The 23558-nt window shown below is 35.6% G+C and overlaps 1 protein-coding gene across 1 annotated transcript; it reads right to left on the bottom strand.

Moving 5' to 3' along the window:
• Window positions 1–110: 110 nt before the first annotated feature.
• On the bottom strand, window positions 111–21916 carry LOC127136195 (uncharacterized). The gene is made up of 5 exons (XM_051062787.1): window positions 21088–21916; window positions 20553–21003; window positions 11260–11299; window positions 11079–11166; window positions 111–374 (listed from the first exon to the last, which is right to left on the bottom strand). Exons 1-5 carry the CDS (start codon window positions 21160–21162, stop codon window positions 111–113), a joined length of 918 nt encoding a protein of 305 aa, XP_050918744.1. The 5' UTR covers window positions 21163–21916.
• Window positions 21917–23558: the final 1642 nt, after the last annotated feature.

Below are 23558 nucleotides of genomic sequence, written 5' to 3' on the forward strand. Positions count from 1 at the left end.
ATCGGAAGCAACAAAGGAAGAAAGGGCAAAACGGGTAGCCCCTAACTTGGATTCTGTAGAACAAGATCTAGGCGAAGCCTCCAGTACTGGCTCAGAGCAATTCAAGGCTACTAAATAGTACTGGCTTTAAACCTGTAATGATTCAAAAAGTTAACCAACTCCTCTTCAGGTTTGGGATAGGCCTTTGTTGCTTGATCTTTGTAGCTTGATTTATTGTCTTCAGTGCCGGCTTCGTCGACTGTGTCCACGACCATGATGTCTACTAGCTCCACAAAGAGAGCCTCAATGTTAGTTTCAACATCCTCTTTTGGGCGCGGTTTCTGCTTGTTAGCAAACTTGAGCCTGCCATCCTTGAGAGCATTTTGCACCAGATCCTGGAAAAGTACACATTGAGAAGTTTTATAACCCAAAAAATTATGGAATTTAAAAAACCTTTTTTCTTTCTTTGTTCTAATGGTGGAACTTTAGCCCCTTTTGAAACAACGATTTGTCCATCAGAAACCAATAGATCAAAGATCTCATCGCATTTAGTAGCGTCGAAGGTGTACGTTTTAGCAACGAATTTTTCATTTTTGGGTTCGACGGGATTCTTCCCATTTTAGGGTTTTAGAATCTTGCATGTGTAGGGAAGCCCTAGCTTTAGTTCTTCCACATTAACCTTATTCTCCTCCACATACTTATATTCTGAGTCGGATGAGTTCCCTATGTTCTCGATTTCGACATAAGCTACTTTATTTTTACTTAACTTGGAGGTTCTAACTTTTTTAGCCTTTAGTCGTTCGACTTGTCAAAATCTATTGGCCAACTGGGCCATGTCTCTCAAGTATTAGGTGTCTAACTTCTTCCTGATGGAGTATTCGAGACCCCCTACTGCCAGTTCAACTAACTCATGTTCTGGCACTTGTGTAAAGTATCCCACTTTTAAGGTTCTAAACCTATTGAGATAATCATTGATGCTTTCAGCCACCTTTCGCCTTACACTGGCTAATTCCTTAAGGCTAATCTTACATTGTCCCATATAGAACTGCTCATGAAATGCCCTCTCTAATTGGGCCCACATAAAATTTAATTTAGGGGAAGGATGGTGAGCCATGTAAAAGCGTTTTTTGTCAACGAGTTTGGACAATACTTTATTTTTAGATTCTTATTGTTGGCTAAGTTACACCCTCGGTTTGGTAACAGGAGACGTGTTCGATGGTGGATTCATTAGTATCACTGACGGACTAGGTGAACTTTGGGACTTTCCAGCCCCTAGGCAATTTGGTTTGCCTTACATAGTCAGACAACGGGGATATATAGTTTGGCCTGCCGAGGCCTACGTTGAGGCCATTTTGGACCAAAACGTGTTCGACGATGTTAGTGATATTATCTTGTACCCCTACATTATCTTGTCTGGCTTGTCTTAGGAATTAGTCAGCATCTTGGTTTCGTTGAACCAGGGTCATATCGAGGTCTCCTGGACCTTGATTATTTTCGACAACCCTATTTTCTAGGGGGTTATCCCCCTAAGAAACGTTAGGCACTAGAGTCAATGGTGTCGGTGGTGCACCGAAAAAAATCACCAATCCTTCCGATTTGGTGGGCTAATTGTTGATAATTCATATTCATGTTTTCCATAAGTGGACTAACCATATTGCCTATTTGTTGTGTAATCGTGTGAACCATATCAGAGTTGCTTTCATCTGTTTACTATCTCGTGACTTGAAGAGAGTTATTGGTCAAAGACAAGGCACACTAGGGGAGGAAAATACCTCATACCTCCTGGTAGTTGTCCTAGTTGGCCATAGTTTCCCATAGTTGGTGCTAAGGCCAAATATAACTTAAAGGGGAGACGATGTTGTCGTCGCGTTTTCAGAATATATTAACGTACTAGGGTGCAGGCTTGCCATCATTGTAGTTGGCATACCATACGGTTGTTCCTTTTGAGGTAATGAGAAACCTAAATAAGGAGGACTACGGTCCCGAAATTCCGTAATTCCCTAGAAAAAGCTTATGCGGTTGATGCTTGTGGTGAGGAAACTCCCACATCTGGAGGAACAGGATACGCCACTACTTGGCTTATGGCAGCTAGGATTTCCTCGATGGAGGTTGGAGCCACAGAACTGCCGACACAAGTAATTGTTGGTTATCCTCTTGGGTTTGGAGTATTACTTTGGGAAGAGGTTTGGATTTTACGAGACATTTTGGAAATCCTCTTACCACTCATCAAGTGCATACAATACAAAAACCTCATAAAATGAAAGGCATTATAAAACAAATAACGTAAGACACCTATTTTCTGCAAAGATACTCGCACAAAAAGGTCCCACTGGGCGTTCCAATTTTTTTTACCGGAGTTTTTGGTAAACAATCACAAGTTTGAAAGTCTGTGAGATAAACTCGAAAAACCTCTAAAGCAATTTCTGCGAATAACTTGTGTCAACACACATGCGTGTGAATTGAATGCAGTCGTCGCGTGAACGATAACGACGTATAAAAAAGACTTTAAATGAACTCAGGTTGTGATAAATGATAAGGTAAAATGAAAGAAATGATATTAAACAAAGCAAATTTAAAAGTATATGTTCTTTTTAAGATATCAAAAAGACTAATGAAAAAGACTGGACACAGACGCATATATGTTTCTCGCTCAATTGTTTTACTCTTTGACTCGAGTACTCCACTGGTATGGAAAGTATGTATGAAATTTTGCGACCTCTGATCCCATATATGATCCTGTTATTTATTCTATTTACAAAATAACAAATGATGATGATTATAACCACTAACTACTGTATTTACTCCATGTTCAATCTTCAAGTTCCTGCTAATGTGCTTACGTGTCTTCTGAGACACTCTCTGTTCAAAACACACGTTGAGTTGTAACTGCTTCCAACTTCTTCACGAACCCTCGATGGTAACCGCTTCATCGTGCCGTCGAAGTTGCCTATCAAAGACTCAAAACTTGTAAATTCACTAAGTCTTCCATATCACGTTGTTTAGTTGACTGGTCCTCTTGATGGAACAAAGGCTTCTATCGGCTGTCCTTTTCGAGATTCTAGACATGTTTCCTAGCAATCAGAGTCTTGGGGATTTATCTCTAAGAGTCCTCCAAACCATGTCTCTCTGTGTCGATGGCTTGGTTGACCCCTCATCATTGGTCTGTCGATGCCTTAACATTAATGCTCTTAAAGACACTTCATTAATGCTCTCTCACAGTAAATGTATTTTCATTGACATTATTTGTTGACTTTCTAGTAGCTTAAAAATCCAAGTGTAACAGCAGGTTCCAGTGGGAAACCATTAAAGAGTGCACGTAGGGAAAGCGAGGACGAACGCCGAAACACTATAAATCCCGGTGCCATCTCTCTCCTTACTTTTGCATTTAATTTTCATAGGATTGGCATGCTTAGGTATTTAAATTCTAGCATAGTTTATCATTTATTTAATTGATAGTGATTTATTACATAAGATTAGGTTTTGTTAGAATTGGTAATTAATCAAGTTGAATTGGTGATTAAATTCTAAGAAACATTTGAGGTTAGAATTCATTGATATCAAATCATAAACACACCTTATGGAATATACAACTGAATCAATTAAATATCTTTGTGTACCATCATAAAACCATTTGGGGTGTTTGTGAGTCAATTTAGTGTTAAGTGATCAAGTTTTAATAAACGTATAATTTTCATATTTTCGCTTCAAACCTTTTGCTCGCATCTTTTGAAAAACTATGGTACTTTTTTTTAAAAGCAGTTGAATTTTTAATAAAGGTGCACCTCAATATCTAACAAACATAGGGCCTGATATTTCCTTTGTAGTCAACAAACGCAGCCAGTACATGAGCTCTCTGACCATTGATCATTGTCAAGGGATTATAGGGATATTGAAGTATCTACGAGGCATAATGAATATTGGCCTACACAAAAAACCCTTCATTGGTCTTAATATTATATGGTTCTCAAATGTTTATTAGGCCATTAGTATATATGATAGAAAATTCATGGTTAGGTTGTGTGTAAAATGAAGCTAACGAATCGAATGAAGGATCTCAAATATGAAAAAATGAATTGAAGGTTGGAATTATGTAAAAAGAAGCAAAAATGAATATATGAGACATAAGTAACATAAAAAACAACACCATCAATCAACATATTACCATCACTAGAAACTATCAACCTGACATATTAGACCCTAACTTTATGCGTCCCAGCAACAATCCTGAGCTTGCCATTGTTTCTCATCATCTCAACAATCAAAACTGTAAATTTTGATCCATATACATTATGTTATCTATGTGTCGTACCTCAGGAAAATGAGAGAACACGACTTTAGCGAAGCGCAATCGCACGCTCGTAATGATGGACAGAACAGAGTCGCCACCGAACTTTATTTATTCCTAAAAAGGAAAGGGGAAATATCGATAAAACCCAAGAAAGAACGACAATGATTATTGGTCGTCGCAACCAAATCAGGGTTCGGGAGTCGATTACGCGAGGGGAAGGTATTAGCACCCCTCACGTTCGTTGTACTCAACGGGAACCATTAGGTTAATTGTGCGCATTAGTGTTAGTTTGAAATGTTAGGCTTTTCAAGTTATTAGGTGGGAAAGAAAGAATAGAAGAAAGGAAAATATTTTTGGATTTTTCGACGAAGGACTAAACCTAAGTGTTTCTTTATTAGTGGGCCTGACAAGATTTACAAATCCTGCTCCTACGTATCTCAACATAGAAATCAAGGCTTACGTAGTTTTGGGTAGAAAAATGTTTGTTTGTTGGTCGATTTTAGCGAAAGCTACTTTGTGTCAAATCGACGAAAACATTGTTAGACTACCCAAAACAGGTGGAAAAACATTGCCTTGCATTGTTTTGAAACAAAGTACCTTTCATTTGAGAAAAGGTTTAAGAGTCAATCGCACGGCGGCGAGAAAAGAAATTGATTGGTTTGATGTGTCTTGAGTAATGGCGAGAACTTGGATGAGCGAGATATCCATCTCGAATCCTAGTCTCAGGAGTGCGTGGGATCCACCATGTTTCATTCCCATCTTCTTTGCAAAAATGTTTAATAAGAATTAAGTGTTTTCGAGGTTTGATTGAGAAAGGGTTTGAAGGAACCGCTTTGACGAGGACGGCAAGAGTTAGGATAGGCGAGGCATCCACCTCGAATCTTAATCTCAGAAGTGCATGGTATCCACCATGTTCCATTTCCATCCTTATTGAAAAGGGGTTAAGATAGGAATTAAGTACTTTTGAGCTTGAAAGACGAGTACTTATGACCTACGAGCTCTTACAGCTTGGGTCTAATACTCGGGACTACGTCTGGATATTTCACCCAGGTAATCTTTTTCTTCCAATTTTATTAAGGAAATGGTTCGAATACTTGCAAATGTTTTGGAGGGCAGACAAACACTTATGACTTACAAGCTTTTACAACTTGGGCCCAGCATTCGGGACTACAACTGGATATTCCATCCATGTAATCTTTTTCTTCCAATTTACTTAGGAAAATGATTTAAAAATTGGAGCGTTTTGAAGAGAAGACGAATATTTACGGCTTGCAAGCTCTTACAGCTTGAGCCTAATATTCGGGATTATGACTGGATATTCCATCCAGTATAATCTTTTTCTTCATATTTCAATGAAAAATACGTTTGAATAGAAGGATTAATGTGAAGGTTTGAGATGTTTGAAAATTAAGTTGACATTGCTTAAGAGTTCATGGAGAATATGCCCAAGAGTAAGCCATGGAACTGGATGCCAAACGAAATCGGGAACAAACTGAATTTAGCTTGAAGCTATCTTAGTGTAGATTCATGTAAGAATCATTCTATAAGAAGCCAAACAATCGAATATATGCACCTCAAGCGATTTTCAAAAGCCAAATTGTATTTTAATTTCCTAAATCGCAACGCAATGAGATTGATGCAACAATTAACTTAATAATCTACTGAGCCATCAAAATCTATTAATCAAATAAACTATAATCAAACAAATCCAAATAATGAACAAATAACTAGTTATTAATGTATAAATGGAATGTGGATGTAAATCAGCAAAAAGGCTTGAAGAGGCCCAAGGCCCACATCCTAGAAAAACTTAATATATAAAAATAAAATAAAAATAAAATAAAAAAATAAAAAGATAGTGGATAACGGTACTCCTTGAAGAAGAAGGATAGGATTTCAAATTTCAAGGGGTCCACTCGTATTGAGACACGTGGCCAGGGGATAAACATAAAGCAAAACCAAACTTTCTCTTTCACTACCTCACGTGAAAAACAGCAGGGCAATGTTTCCTTTTAAGCAAAAACCCAACATCACCAACAACAACACAGGAAAAGCGCTTTTATCATGATAAGCAATAACAACTTTGAATCGATTGAGTGGAAACTTCCCCGTCCGATTTAACTCATTAATGATCCCAGGTCGAAACCTACATTTCCTTGCCCAAGCATGCAAAAACTCACCGGAAATCAACCCAATACCGATAGAAAAGTGGCGACCGGGGTATCGTCGGGAAGCCTTTATCGCCGTCATGGGGGATAAACCTTCGCAACTGCCAATGTTCTACGCCGCGCCTGATTAGCAAGGTCAACATCAAGAAACTACTGACTCTCTCGCCAGGATTTCTCCTTGCCGATCTCGACGGCGGCGTGTTCGAGAAGCGTGGCGTTTAACGGTGGTGAATCTCGAATGAGCAGACGCGTTTCGAGCTTGATAGAGATTACACCTCTACAAAGAATGGAGCGTGAGGTTAACGTGACAATGAAAGCGAGAAGAAGAAGACGAACGAAAAGAGGATGAGCAGTGGAAGGCGTTAAGGCGCGATGGTTGTTGTTGGCCGAAAATGCGATTCAGGCGGGGTTGTTGTGTTGTGATGGTATCTTTAGTGATGTTGTGACTCGGTTGCTTGTCGGAAGGGATTCGCCGGACTGGTTTGTGACGACGGAAGAATTGTAGATCCGGTTGTGGTGTTCCCCGGGAAATTGCTTGAGCGGCGGAGGCACGATGGTGATTTGTTTGAAGTAGACGCGGTGAATGATTTCGACGGCGAGAGAAGAAGATGGTGAGTGTGGCTCGCGGTCGACGGTGCAAGGTGATTTTCATGAAGATGGTAGCTACATAGTTGTGGGTGAAGGAGAGTTTCTTTGTTTTATCTGTTCAATGTTTTGGTGCATAGCCCCATTTTCCAAACCAAACGAGAGATTCCTCTCTTTTCTCCAAAAAAAAATTCCATTTTCCTGTTGTTATCAGCTTATAGAAAATTTATTGGGAGATTTCAGAGCCTTGCTGGAGTTGGTAAGAATACTGATAAATATGTTAAGTATGAAACCGAGGATATTGAAGTGTGAAATTCTAGTTATCAGACTTTGAATGTCACACTGGTTGTTATGACATCCAATTCTGCACAGACAGGAATTATGCAGAACTTAACAGTAAGTGCAGTAAATAACACAAGTAATTGTTTACCCAGTTCAGTCCAACATGACCTACATCTGGGGGCTACCAAGCCAGGGAGGAAATCCACTATTAGTAGTATCAATTCAAAGCTAAACTCACCCGTTTACAACTTATCACTTAATCACTACCCAATGCAATTTCAATCTTAACCTAAGATCAGAGTTCCTACTCACTCCCCCTCAATCACCTCAGTGATTACTATCTTTAAACACTATTAAAGACAAGTTGAAGTCACACTTCAAACAACTCTTGATTGTGCTTCACAGCTTTAATCAAGATACACAGCACTCACGCTTAAAAGCTTTGAGTGACACAACACTTACAACTCAATGAACACCCTATGCCAAAGCTATCATCTACTTGATAATGGCTTGGCTTACAAGATACGTCTAATACAAGACTCACAAAAATACAGCAGTGAAGTCTGATGGACACACAAAATCTTCACGCCTCAAAATCCCTGAAACTGAATGAAGGAACGCCTTCCTTTTATATTGCAGTATCCTGGGCTTTTGCACCTGTATTCTCCTGAATTTAAGGTCACGCGAGTTCCCATAAATTCAACATTTAGGTTACTAACAAATAGGCTATTTGTTAGGTTCATTGAATGTAGCTTGGTTGTTGATTTCCTGGATTTTCTCTCAGTAGTTGAATCCCTGAAGAATAGCCTGAGAAAAAGCTGAAACAGAAAACTGAACAACCTACAATATAGCATATGCTGTCAGGCATGAATGTCACGACATTCAGCTTGACATCAAGGTCCATATGCTGAGTCTGTTTTTCCAGAAAACAGACTGTACAATTTTGCTGACCTGTACATGATCAAAATGACCATACTACAGTAACAGCTTACATCAATAAATGTCAAAGTGTCCAACTTAACATTTACACATTTGGCCTTAAGTTAGTTCTGTTATTCTCTTGAAGAACAAACTAAGTTACATGCTGAATTATAACAGAACACCACTCTGTCTAATGTTCAGTAGCTGCTGTCAATGATGAATGTCATAACATCCAGTTTGACATTCAGTCAGTAGGCCTTATGCCAGGTCTGGTCTTTCCTTGATAACCAGACTGGAAATAAATACTAAGTTCTAACAGAACACCTGCTGTTCTATTCCTTAGTATCTGTTGACAGGTATGAATGTCACAGCATCCAGTTTGACATTCAATAAATCATGTGTTAGCTAGTCCTGCAGTAACTACAATGTAGTCACACATACATGTCATGACATCAGTCAAGACATTAGTACCCATCTAGTGTTTTACCATATAATGCAGCCAATTAAACACCTACAAAGTGAAACTCAACGGTTTATTTCAAGGCAGTAATGGTTATGTACTAAAAGCTTGGATGTGTTGTGTTGTTCAGTTTGCCGACATCAATATGTGTTAGATGAGTGTTTTGAAGGTTTGTGGTTGTGAGAGGTTTAGTGTCTTATGGTTTAGTGTGAGATGAAGGAAAGAGATGAAGTAGTTGATGCTACTGTATTCGTTTTGCATTAAAACTGGTATGTGAGAGATTGGTGTGGTGTTGATGTTGTGCTCATGTGTTGTTATGTGCAAGAAAAAAAACATACATGAGGGTGTTTGGAAAATGCCCTCTCTTCACAAATGAAAAGTTGAAAAAGAGTATATATAAAAAGAATGAATAAAGATAATACCTGGTTGTTGTGTGATGACCAAATCTGGAGTATAAATGAATACAGTTCTTCTTTTCTCACAGGAGGGAGTCTGAATTCCTTAGACAAAACAATGAGTAAAAATGGTTTTTTTATCTCCTCCCCACACTGTTTGAGAAAGAGCCATATATATCATGGATTCCCCTACTGTGTTGTCGTCCCTCTCTCTATGAATTGGAATAGTCCTTTTAAAAATTCAAATTTTTTTATTCTTATTTTGAAAACAAGTCAATAGCACCTTTTTTGATTCCTGATCACAAGGTCCCAAATCTCTTCTAGGGTCACATAAACTTCCAATTTTGTGGACTGATTTTCTCTATCTCCCAAAAGTAAGGTGCCATGTATAGTATTTTTGTATGCCTCATCCCTCTTTTTACACAATACAAAGTACAACATATTATTAATATAATTTTACAACAAATAAATGCAATAAAGTTAAACAAATAAAATTAAATAAAAATGGCAAGAGGATTAACCCTATTTATTTTTTTCTAAACATTTTGATAAAGAAAGAAATAAATCGGCTCAAAAATGAATAAAATTTGAGCGCGAAAATGCCTGAAAAAATAAAATGAATGCACCAAAATGATCAGTGTGAAATAAACTTATTGGAAAAATACAGCGTTTCTTTTAATTTCGAAATAAATTCTGACCGGTTAAAAAGGCTCAGGCGGGTCAAAAGGTGACCGAAAAATTAGCCAAAAAATAAATTGAGTACGCCAGATTAAACTACGAGAAACGTAGATTAATAAAACTGATGTCTGCAAGCCTTATTTGGAAAAAAAATCCGTCTACTGTTTTGACGGATCTTTTTCAATTAATTCAACCGGTTTGCTTGTAAATCAAAAAATTATTTCTACTGATATTCTAGGCACTATGCGATATGGAATGCATGGTATGCTATGCAGAGATGCAATAGCTATTATGAATGTATTGAATCAACAATTCAGGGTCAAAATTGGGGTGTAACACTATGCATTTCAAAAAAAAAAATAGGGTCACTCGATCAAACTCTAACACACCTTGACGACACCGAATGTCTCTCTCTTGCATGGTATCAGTGTAACACTATGGCCATGGCGTGGATGACCAATTAAATCGAAGATGATGTGGCAAAAAGTATGATTTGGATTGATAATACTCATGAGATATGGGTTACTTTACGAGAGCACTACCATCAAGGGGACACATTTCAAATTGGTGATCTTTAAGAATAAAAATTGATCTCAAGCAACGCGACCACACCATCACATAGATCATCACTACCCTAAAGAAACTATGGGAAAAACTTGATAATTTCATACCTCTACCTACTTGTGCAAGTTCCATCAAAGGCTCCTTCAATCTTTTATCTATCATCAAGTCCTAGAGAGATTCAAATTATGTCATAAGATTCCTAAAAGTCCTCAATGATCAATATGTAATTGTTCGGTCTCAAATAATTCTTATGAGTCCACTCCCACAAATTAACAGAGTATTTTCCATGCTCATTCAACAAGAGTTTCAATTAATTACTCATGCTAGCGACAAAGAAAAAATATGCGCTAACTTGTCCTAACCCAACACTCATTTCTACATTTAAGAATTCAATAACAAAAGGCATTCTACGGATGTGGAAAAGGAACAAAAATATGAAGTCATTGCAACAAGTTGGGGCATACCATATATGATTTATTTATAAATCATGGTTTAACCCCTTTATTTCCAAATGCCTCAAATTAATCAAGTTGTTGATGCATCAGATACATGGAACAAATTCAATAAGACAACTTGGAGGATCAACATTATAGCATAAGCACTTATTTCACTGTTGAACAACACCAAGCTTTATTATTTCGTTATCAACAATCTTCCCCCACTAGTTCGACTTACATTCAAAAATTTCATGTATTCTTAGAAACTCTTCTACTTTACATAGAAATCACACTTGAAATTTAGAGGCAAGGGCCACAGACCATGTGTGCCATTGTCATTCTTTCTTTCACATTCTTAAACCCATATTTAGTGTAGATGTTAAAATCCCTAATGGTTCCACTATTATGACTAAAAAATATAACACGACCAAATTCAATACTGATTTTTATCTAAAAGCATATTACATTTTTACACACACGCACACACAATTTATGTACCAACCTTATATTTATCCTTAGAATAACTAATTCCCTTGATTTCACTATCAATTTAACATAAATTATTGCACTATAAAGAGGAACTAAACTTCACCAAGGGTTATACTATCTTAGCTTTCCCCATCAACATCTTCCCCATAAGACAAGATTACTTCATAACACTATGACCAATAACTCTAATCAATGTAATATTTGGAATTATCTCCTACGACACCCATCTCATGTCACTGTTACTGAAATCAATAAAGTGTTTCCTTTTACATAATTTGACCAAAAATATTACCCTTTGTGATCCTTGTCTTTCTTCTAAACATAAACGGTTACCTCTTCATACTAGTAATATTCATGCTCCCAATTGCATTTATTTAGTTCACATGGATATTTGGGTCTACCACATCCAAGCTTGGCCACAAGTAATTTTTAACTGTTCTAAATGATCACATTAGATTATGTTGGATTTATCATATGAATGCTAAATCTAAAACTGCTCATCTTGTTAATTCTTTTGTTACTTTAATTAAAATCTATTTTTCTAAGAATGTCAAAACAATAAAGAGTGCTAATGACCTTAAATTTTTATTAAAAGATTTTTATATGCAACATGGTATTCATCATCAAATTTCTTCTGTTAACACTCCTCGACAAAATAGAATTGTTGAGAGAAAGAACCAACACTTATTAGGTGTTGTTAGAGCCCTTATTTTTCAATCTAAAGTTCCTAGAATATTTTAGGCTCATGTTTTATTTCATGTTATTTTTGAATAAATAGTCTCCCTTCAACAAATTTAAAGAATCAATCCCCTTACTTCATCAAAGTATCATAAACTTGTTAATAACTCTTCTTTAAATAAATTTGATTGTATGGTTTTTGTTGCCTCCCCTAAACATATCAAAACTAATTTTGACTCTAGAAGTAGAAAAACACATTTTCCTAGCTCATAAATATGGTGTTAAAGGTTATATACTATTTGAGTTACATAGTAAGCAACTTTTTATTTCAGGAGACATTATTTACTTTGAACATATATTTCCCTACATATCTTTTACCCCATTATTCATATTGTCCCTCTTAATCATATAAACTAAAATTTTGTTCCTCGGGGGACAAATATTGGAACAGATGTTGATGCAACTTGTCCAACTTTTAAAATCAGTTTAAGAACATATTGACAACAATGATACATCAATAATAAACAATGAAGAAAACTGTAAAATAACACAAGAGATAGATACAACTATGTCAAGGGGGGACTCTACCTAAGAAAGTAAATTCACTACTTCGAATTAGAACAATTAGTCTTAGAAGAACCTTCAAACTCTATAAAGTTTTATGGCACTCCCTAATCCTAGTGACTTTCTATTTAAGTTTCCCCCTAAATATGAGAATCCACTCACTTTCTTCAACCACTAACCCCTAGTGATTAACCTCAATAACGAGTCTATTAATAATTGAATTTACAACTCAACTAAGACAAACTAACAACTACGCCAAGTTACTAAATCTTAGAGTGGTGTACAATAGTAGATTCAACATTAATCCTTATGAGGAATTATCATGGAATACAAGAAAAAAAAGACTCACAAACCCTAGATACAAAGAACTTAATCTTGTGTACAAATCCTCTAGTAAAAGATGAGAATTGAGTATCCTTATATATTAATGTCTTATGGGATTTTTCTTCATGGATCTCTGATTTAAATTCGTCCAGAATAATAGAGAATCTTATTGGAATTGATTGCTCCTTAAAACTCTCCAAAATACATGATTTGTTACATTCAAATTTAAATCTCCATTTAAATTTGATTTGATCTTCCACGGCTGTCAAACAAATTAACCATACATTGCTAACAAATCTATAACAAATATGATTGAAATCCAATCAGAAAATTCAAACCAAACAACATCCCTTATGATCTGCTGACAAGGCCAGATGTTGCACTGCACATGTTGGAGCATCGTGTTCCATATGTTGCACCAGTACATCCAAATTAACTATTCTCCATGATTTGTAGATCTTCTTTGTAGAGAGAATCTTGGATAAAATATTATGAACCAAATTACAATACCAGGATGTGTGGTTAGTACTCAAATTACCAAAAGGGTTCATCATGTCGGTGGCAAGTATAAGCCTAAAGTTCCTCGGTTCAAGAGCAAAATCTGGATACAAGGAATCAAATTTCTTCCATTATAATGAATCAGCTACATAGCGAATTTTTCCATCACACACTCTTTCATTTGCATGTCATCTAGTATTTTTTGTGTCACTAGCATTATTAGCAAACAATCTCTTGAAGCTTTGAATTATCGGTAGGTACCACATCACCTTGATAGGAACACCCTTGCTAGTTACACCATCCTCGTATTAGCATCATTGTCCTTCTTCTTGTAGCGTGATTCCCTGCACCTCGAACACTCCTTCATGTTTTCAAAATCTTTCCTATATAATATGTAATCATGACAACATGCATATATTTTGACATAATTCATACCCATTGGACACAATATATTCTTGGCCTCATAAGTACGGTTCGTAAGCATGTTACCTTCGGGAAGCTTTTATTTCAACAATTCAAGCAATTAAGTGAAACTTTTATCCATCCACCCGCCTTTTCCCTTAAGATTAAATAGTCTTAACACAATTGACAACCTTGTAAAAAATTTACATCCCGGATACAACGAATCTTCCATGTCTCTTCGCAGAGTATCTACCACATTAGCATTCTTGAACGCATCAACTCCAATATCACGAATGATGTCTTCTAGAGTATCATTCATAACTTCATCATCTTCAATTGTATGTGACACAGGTCTTTTTTTTGTCATTTCACCATGCCATACCCATTTCGTGTAATTTTGAATAATTCAATCACAACCACAATGATTAAATATAACATCCCTATGATGTTTTTTCGTATTAAAGCAATTTTTACAAGGACACCAAAAAATTGCATTATTGTCAGGAAGGTTGTTTTCAGCGAGATCAAGAAATCTTTTCAATCCATTCTCATATTCTATACTTAACCTATTGGCTTTCATCCAACTACGATCCATAACCACATAAAATTTTTGAAAATAAAAATAAAAATAGTACACAACCAACAAAAATAAAGCTTCTTAACAACAACAACAACAACAACAACAATAATGGAGAATAAGAAGAACAACAGTAATGAACCAAAGCAACAACAAGAACAACAACAATAATAGTAACATACCATAGAGTTTTTTCATACGCTAGGGCTCCTTGGAGAATAAGTGTTCTTTCGTTGGATGGAGAAGAAGTGTTCTTTCACCATGGTTCGATAAGTGAATGAGGTAGACACTGAGGGAATAAAAAATATAAAGAATATTTATCGCGGTTATACTGAAAACCGACGTGACATATCTGACCCGCTGTCACACACGGGTCAAAAACGAGTTTAAAAGTGCAATAAAACGGAAGTGACACTCGAATATCGTATCACAAGGACTCTTGAATGTTTATAACCAAACAAATGAAAAGAAGGGGGATTTTAAGGTTCAAAACTTAAATCGAAGATGATTAAAGGTAAAAGCAAAATTGATAAATAAGCTAATCTACTATATAGATTTCCGACTTATCATCGATTCTTATAATTTCAATTCCCTAGTGGATTTAATCCCATTCGATTACAATACCCACTGACAAGTGTAATTGGTATTATATGATGTATATTCCTAATTTTCGAATTAAGCAAACGGATTTAAGCAGACACGAATTAAGCAAACACGACTTAATCAAACACGATGACGAAAAAGCTACGCTAACGTGATTATAGTTAAGGATCATATAACAATCAAATTTAATCAACTCTATCCTATAAGAAACAATTGAATTAAGCAAACGAAAGTAATCAAATTAAGCAAACAAGTTTATAGGAAGAATTGAAAAGAAATCGAAATTAAACCGAAATTAATAAAAATCTCAAAGTGGAATTTGAATACAATAAATCAACTCTTTGAGAATTAGCTCTCCATGGTATCCGTATGCCCTATTCTCAATTTCATGAATGCTAAATAATTCAATCCTAAAACTACTAAGTTGTTTAAATAGAGCAAGGGAATTCGGGCCTGATAGCAACCAACCCGAAAAAATACAAAATCGGTCCAAAAACTAAGAATTTTCTTAAGTATGGAACCAAGCTGAATTATTCGACTCTTCTTCACTCTGTATCAACTTCTGACTTTAACATAAAACTTTTAGCTTAACCCCTCATCTTTCCAACACATATTAGAACGCATCAATCTGATTCTCGTAGCTCAAGTTATGATATGCATAATGATAAGGTATCAAATAACTATTTATGCTGAAAATAAAGTACGAAAATAAAATAAAGACAAAAATAAACTAAATATTAAAACACACTAAAATAGTAAAAATAATATAATAAACTATAGATTTGCCTAAGTACAATAGTAGAAGAAGGTGCATCAAAATGCACTAATCAATATCCGACGTAAAATATATAAAAAATAAATTCGTCTTTTTGGTTCCAAAAAGAAAAAATTAGAGAGTGTTTATCTTGGTTTTCATGAAAACCGAGGTAACATATCCGATGTAAAATCTATAAAAATTAAAGGCGCCTTTTTGGTTCCATATAAAACATAAAACTACAGGAGCTATGAATCGAATCTCAAACCCTAAGCATATATTTATGTCGACTTTTCAAAAAATCGAGGTAACAGATTGATTTTAAAAATATTTTAAAAAAACAAGGCGCTCCCGTTACATACACCTTCGATTTTATATTGTGCATGGTGAAAGTTTTATCATAGAAAGCGTTATTTGTTGTAGTGCCTTATCTAATCCCACAACTTTCAGAAGTCTTATAGGTAAGATTATATATTTGACACATACTATACCTGATATAAGTTTCTTTGTTTGCAGGTTGATTTAGTTCCTTTCACGTTCTATAATGTACACCTTCAGGTTGTCTTTCGAATCCTCTAATACATCAAAGTTCTCATTCCCATGAAATCCTATTCAAGACAGATTCTTCACACACTCACACATGTTTCACTTATTTATATTGGGGTTCTTGCTATGATACTAGACATTCCACAACTGATTTCTATTTTTACTTAAACAACTCTTTCATATGTTAGAAAAGTAAAAAATAAACGTATTATATACATATCCACTTTGGAAGAAAAATATCGCACTCTCGACAAGGTCACTTGTGAAGTCCAATGGCCACTTTATCTTCTTCAAGATTTTGGAATTGCACACAACAAACCAATAATAATTTATTGTGACAACAAGTCGGCTATACACATTGCCAACAACACAGTCTTCAATGAACGAACAAAGCATGTCAAAATGGATTATCACATGGTTCAAGATAAGGTACAAGCCAACATCATCCACTTGATGCCAATCCACACAACACACCACATGACGAATATCTTTACCAAGGATCTCCATAAAAAAATTTACACTCTATCTACCAAACTAGAACTGCATACATAAACTCCAGTTTGAAGGAGGATGTCAAACACAATTAATACATTGTATTCTTTTATGTTAATTATATTTTTCCCTTAGTCTTTGTTAAACTAACTCACCCTATTTTTTCAAGGAATTTAGTTAATTAGTTATTGCCATAATTAGGGATGGCAAAAAAATCTGCACCCGTGGATACTTGCAGATAAAATCTGTCACGGATACAGGGCGGATAGTTTAATGGATATGTACGAATAAAATAAATGAATATTTAAATATCCGTTTGTTAATGGATACAGATGTAGGTTTAATGATATATATGCACACATATATCTGTATTTGTTAATAAATTATAAATTATTTAAATATTATTAATTTACTACACCATGTATTTTTATCTTTTAAAAAAATTAGTCTTCTTTTATATATATATATATATATTATATATATATATATATATATATATATATATATATATATATATATATATATTCTTTGAAGAAAACCTTTCACATTCAATACAAAACCTATTTGGCCATTTCATATGTAAGTTTCTTCAATACTTTATACCTCACTTCAACAATTTCATCGTCCAACCAACTAATATTACCCTTCCTCTGTCCAATTAGTGTCTCCCTTTCTACTCTACCATCATTCGCTCTTTAACATAACTCACAATCACAATATATTTTATTTGTTTTGCTTAAAAATGAAATATATGGATATTATGTTTGCATGTTATTATGTTTTAGTGCAAAAGAAGGAAATTAATGTTATTAAATTTTATTGTTAAATTGACAGCGAACTGTGTGGATGTAATGTTATAATAATTTTTTTGTCTTTAAAAGAAACTGAAAATATTTTTAAAAAGTTATTTTAGAAAAAAATATTATCCATTGATATCTGTAAATATCTTAGGATACCTTGAAATTCGCCAATTATCCACTCATATATAGGACGGATACGAATATCATATTTATCCAACAAAGGAGATACGTATATCATAGTAATCGTTTTCATACATATTCATTTATATATATATATATATATATATATATATATATATATATATATATATATATATATATATATATATATATATATATATATATATATATATATATATATATATATATTCTAATACATTTGTATAATCAAGTTAGTTAATATCATTCTTTTATTTCATCTTCAATTTTATTTTGCAATGAAAATATTGTATTTTTTGGTTGTCCAATAGACATATATTAATAAAATTCAACATAGAAAGAAGGTATTAGAGCACAATATATCTTAAATATTATGTTCTGTTTGTTAACTCAAATTCTCGAGCTTATAACTTATAGTTTATAAACCCATATAACAATTTAGGATTTGTTTGATAAGATATGTTTTTGAACTTATGACTTATAAGTTCATATGATAATTTAGACCTATTTAATAACTTTCTTTTTATCACGAGTTTATAGCTTATTTTATTAACTTATAATTTATTTTTCAAACATTATTTTAAATAGCAAATAGCGTTTTATCTTAGCTTATAACTTATCATTTTTTCTTCCACTTTTACTCTTACTATTTTAACAAAAATTAAATTTTATTCCTTGTAATTTATTTTAATTTAAAATAAAATAATTATGTATTAAATATCTTTTATAGTATTATTTTACATTTATAAATTAATTTTAACAATACTTCAATTAACTTATTAGTTATTAATCATCAATCATCAACTATAAGTTATCATCTATCAGTCATCAGTCATAAGCTATAAGTTATCATCTAGCTTATCAGCCAATCTTTCAAATAGCATTTTAATTTATAGTTTATAGTTTATCGTATTTTTTTTATCCTTATTATTTTAGTAAAAAAATTCTTTATCTTTTATAATTTAATTTAATTTAAAATAAAATAAATATGTATTAAATATTTTTTTTATATTATTTTATATTTATAAATTAATTAAATCATTAAACACTTCAATTAACTTATTAATTATCAAATTATAAATTATAAATTATAAATTACGAGGTATAACTATCATTCATAAATTATAAGCTAATTTATTTGTCAATTTTTATATTTACCAAACCGAGTTTATCTGCCAACCGTTAAAAAAATTAGTATGGAAGAGGAAATGTGGGGGCCCCGTGACTTGGTCTGCCTAATCCTAAGGTGTGGTATGGTCCAGTGAAATGTGATGTAATTAAGGACAAGCTACTTTTTTTTAATACTACATAAATAATCCGGACACTATACTGGTTACGTAATGTTGCACAGTCCTTTTGTTTTTCTACTCACGTGACTTGAGGTTCGGCTCACGTGGCCCCCATCCCTCTCCATCTATAAAAACTGATGGCGAAAGTGACCGCTGATCATTTTCTCACAATACATATCTTTTCATTTCAACTAATTTGCTCAATCCAAAATATGGATTTTTTACCAATATACCCCAGTTTTTTAATTAATTTCCCAAAATAACCCAGGTTTCAAAAAAATTCTCAATATACCCCACTTTTAGAGGGAGGCGCCAATTGGATTGGCGCCCCCTCTTAAAAATTGCAAGGAGGCGCCAATTGGATTGGCTAGGGCACCTCCCCTAGCCAATCCAATTGGCGCCTGTGTGTAATTTTTAAGAGGGGGCGCCAATCCAATTGGCGCCTCCCTTAAAAAAGCCTCAAATGAAAAAACTTCCAACATGAAAATTGTAGATCTTTTCAAAACAATGAATTTGGATATAAATTTTGCAACATTTGGATTTTTTTTGAGAAAGTTATGGGCAGTTGAAGTTGGACTTCTGAGTTTTTCAACTGTTATCTGACCTATAATGTTTTGTATTATTGCATGTGTTTCTTTTAGGAATATGAATTTTTGTCCAACATAACATTTGAAGTAGACATCTTAAATTTTCCAATACACTTGGTCCCACCTCAAAATAATTAAAAATGAGTGAGTTATGTCCCTGCGAACTTGACCCAAAATTAGGGTTTCTGTCAAAACAAGTGTATGTGAACTTTGCCAAAAGGGACCAACTTCAAGCCCTTCAACATAACAATAACAAGTCCTTGAATTAGGGTTTTTGACCTATAAATTTTTGTTTTATGATATGTGTTTATTTTAGAATTATGAAAGAAACTTAATGTTTGGAGAATACACAAAGATAAATTTGACATAATACGAATTGATATTAATAAAATTTGGATTTTACACAATGAATCCTAATGGTGATGACCGGGATCACCTAACCGACCTCCGGTCCCACATCCCCTAGCTATCCTAACCCTTGGCCCTAACCCACGTTGACGATTCTGAACCGGTGTTTGTTCATCTGATGGTCCAAGAGCGTCATTACCGCCTACAGGAGAAGATCCGTTGAGGTATTCAGCCAACTCAGCATAGTCTTCAGTATTCAATGATGGTGTACCGGCGTAGCTGAGCTCATGACCCATGCCAGAGAAGTTGGGGTGTGGTTGACTCATGGATGGGCGACCAGGACGGTTGAAGGGGGACATGGGTGACAATGATGGGTCTAGGAAAGGTTGGAAAGGTTGTTGGGGTGTTTGGAAGAGATATGGTTGTGGGATGTTTTGGTATTGTGATGTTTGGGTTCTTGGCTACGGTAGGTGATGGGGCGGTTAGTGTTTTGGGTAAGGCGACTTTGGTAGGGTGATGGTGTGGGTGCGAAGCGATGTTCGGTCGAAGGTTGATGGTCCATTTGTTGGTGGTGGTATGGGGGATGTTCTTGGTTTTGGGGTGGGTGAATGGCATGTTTTGGTTGTATGTTTGTGTGTTTGTGGAATGGAAAGTTTGTCGGGTAGGTGGTTGTGAGTAATTGGGCTGAGAATGTTGTGGGGGTTAGATGTTGAGGCTTCTTGTGTGTAAGTTGTCTGGCGTGGGTCGTAGAGGTACATATCATCGGCGATGAATTGAAATCCAACTGATCTATACCAAGCCATATAAGTACGACTTGGTTTTACCTCATTTGGCATGACTGCGTCAGTTAAGACATGGTCATGACGGTGCTTCCACTTGCGACACTCTGATCTTGCGAATTGTTGCCAAGGGTTGAAGTTCCATTGGTCGTTCACTTTACGCATATGCCATTCTCCTAGGCTAGCTGGGGGATCTGGGATATTCTGGACCATACCAAACTGCAGCTTCACACGATCGGTGTTGTGCAGCTCCACTGTTGTGAACCGTATTATTGGTGTGCATGTTGTCCATACGGCTGCGTCTTCAGGGTTGATCTGATGCTCATGATCCATATTAAGGTATGGACGCCAAATGAACTGAAATGTTAAAGAGAATAGGATTTAAATGAATGAAGAAAAAGTCAATATAATATGAAGAAATAATGTAATTATTTTGCTTACGTCTGCCGGTCGAAGGTGATCCAACAGGTTGCGATATTGAGTAATACAGTGTCTCGGACATCTGCTGTAATTCATACCGCGTGCCGACCATCTACACCAAAAAGTTAAAATAAATTAGTTATGGGTAATAAACTGTAAGGAAGGAAGTAAAGATATAGCAATTTAAACAACTTACTTTTTTGCATATGGAAAAGTGAAGGGGTTGCTATTGACCGGTGCTAGAGACGGTAGTCTTGACCATCCCCATGCTTGTAGTAAAACAGCACATCCAGAAAATGTAGAAGTATCTTTGTGGCAGTTTTTGCACAAAGAACTATAGAGATAGGCTAGACATGCGGATCCCCAACTATAACTACCTATTCTATCTATATGTCTAAGTAAAGGTAAGTACATAATATGCATGCTAGAACCACTACCTTCGGGAAATAAAAAGGATCCTAGTAACAACATAATGTAACACCTAGTTTTAATGATTCGAGCTTCTTCGGTAGAATGCTCATCTAAATAAAAATTATTATAATATGACTTTAGGCGTGAAAGTAGTATACCTTGTCCCCTAGCATTATCATCTAACAAATCAACGTTTAAAAGCTCCATGCAAATTGAATTTGGAAAGTTGGTCTTACCATTAACAGCTTTGCCTTCAATTCGTAGTCCTAAAAGCATGTAGACGTCTTCTAACGTCACGGTACACTCACCGGTTGGAAACCAAAATGTGTGTGTCTCTGGCCTCCATCTTTCGCATAAGGCGAGAATGAATTTGTTATCTATAGACCAAGACATAATTTTGCTAAGGTGACCAAAACCGGCAAGTTCAACATAAGGTTGAATCATCGGGTCCATGTGGACAAATTCGTGGACTCGAGTGCGAAACCTTGAGACATCCTATAATAGAAATAATGTAACACTTGACTAAGTCGGTATTTCAAAATAAAATGGGGTTGGTGGAGATGAAACATAAAAAAGAAGTATAAGAAAATACTTACGTATGTCGTGATGTTTGCAACTGTTCCTCTGTGTGCCTCGCCCATTGTGAGTAAAGACATATTGTTGGGGAGTTGGTGTAGATGAAAATGGAAGATTTTGTTGAAGATGAAATTGTAAAAGAAGTAATGGAGATGAAGTAGTGAGAAATGTAGATGAGGTAGTGAGAATGTTGGTGTGGAAGAATTGTTGAAGGAGTGGATCAATTTATAGGCAAATGGATGAGTGCATGAAAAAATGTGTTTGCATGGTGTCTCCACCTCATTTGGCGCCCATGTACAAGCCCTAAAGGTAGGCGCCATTCAAATTGGCGACACCATAGGGTACATGCATGCAAGGCTAGTTCTGAATGCATGGTTTCGAGGACTGACTACATGGTGTCTCCACCTCATTTGGCGCCCATGTACAAGCCCTAAAGGTAGGCGCCAAACCAATTGGCGCCACCTTCTGCATGTCTGACACTTGGCATTGTTGTCTCCTGCATGCTGAACAAAACACTTATGGTTGGCTTGCATGATTGACATGTCATCTCTGACCATCTTAGGTGTCCGACACGTGTCTGTCTTGTCTCCTTTATGCTGATGACTACCTTCTTGATAGCTTAACGACGATGAAATGTCCGACAGTGTCTTCTATAATCCGTATCCGAGACCAGTAGGCGAATTAAAGGTGGGAGACATGTTTCGTACCAAAGAGGAATGTGTCTTGGCAATCAAAAAATACCACATGAACAACTTTGCTGACTTTACGGTGAAACGCACTGATTCTAGAAGGTATGTTATCGAATGTCGTAACATGCTTTGTAAATTTCGTTTGGCTGCATCTTACAAGAAGAAAAATGACTCTTGGGAGATCGCTTCAATAGACCCACCACACAGTTGCGTCGCAACAACGGTTGAACAAGATCACCGTAAACTGAGCACAGCTTTGATATGTCGAGACATTCTGCCATTGGTAAATAAAGACCCATCAGTGAAGGTGAGTATAATTATATCCCATATCCGAACAACATATAATTATACTCCATCTTACAAGAAAGCATGGATTGCGAGGACAAAGGCTGTTGAGCAGGTTTTCGGAAACTGGGAGGACTCATTCAAGGAATTACCACGGTTTTTATGGGCACTAAAAACTTATGTCCCAGGAACTGTGGCAATTCTGGAGACAGTGCCAGCAATGATGCCAGACGGAACCTGTGCTACAGGTAATAGAATATTTCACCGTCTCTTTTGGGCATTTGACCCGTGCATCAGAGGTTTCGCTTTCTGCAAACCTCTCCTACAAAATTGATGGTACTTGGCTATACGGAAAATATAAGGGTACGTTGCTCATGGCAGTTGCACAAGACGGTAACAACAATGTATTTCCCATTGCCTTTGCTCTTGTTGAAGGTGAAACGGCTGGTGGATGGGGTTTCTTTCTTCGACATCTCAGAACGCATGTCGCTCCACAAGCCAATCTATGTTTGATTTCTGATAGACATGCTG

This window comes from Lathyrus oleraceus, chromosome 4 (genome assembly GCF_024323335.1).
Source record: "Lathyrus oleraceus cultivar Zhongwan6 chromosome 4, CAAS_Psat_ZW6_1.0, whole genome shotgun sequence".
Classification (NCBI taxonomy): Eukaryota; Viridiplantae; Streptophyta; class Magnoliopsida; order Fabales; family Fabaceae; genus Lathyrus; species Lathyrus oleraceus.

Coding starts and splice junctions, on each gene's coding strand:
- LOC127136195 (XM_051062787.1), bottom strand. CDS start 21,162: ATGAATTACAGCAGATGTCCGAGACACTGTATTACTCAATATCGCAAC. Junction 11,300..20,552: donor TAACCCCCACAACATTCTCA/GCCCAATTACTC, acceptor TTAAATTGATAG/TGAAATCAAGGGAATTAGTT. Junction 11,167..11,259: donor ATTCTAAGGATAAATATAAG/GTTGGTACATAA, acceptor TATATTTTTTAG/TCATAATAGTGGAACCATTA.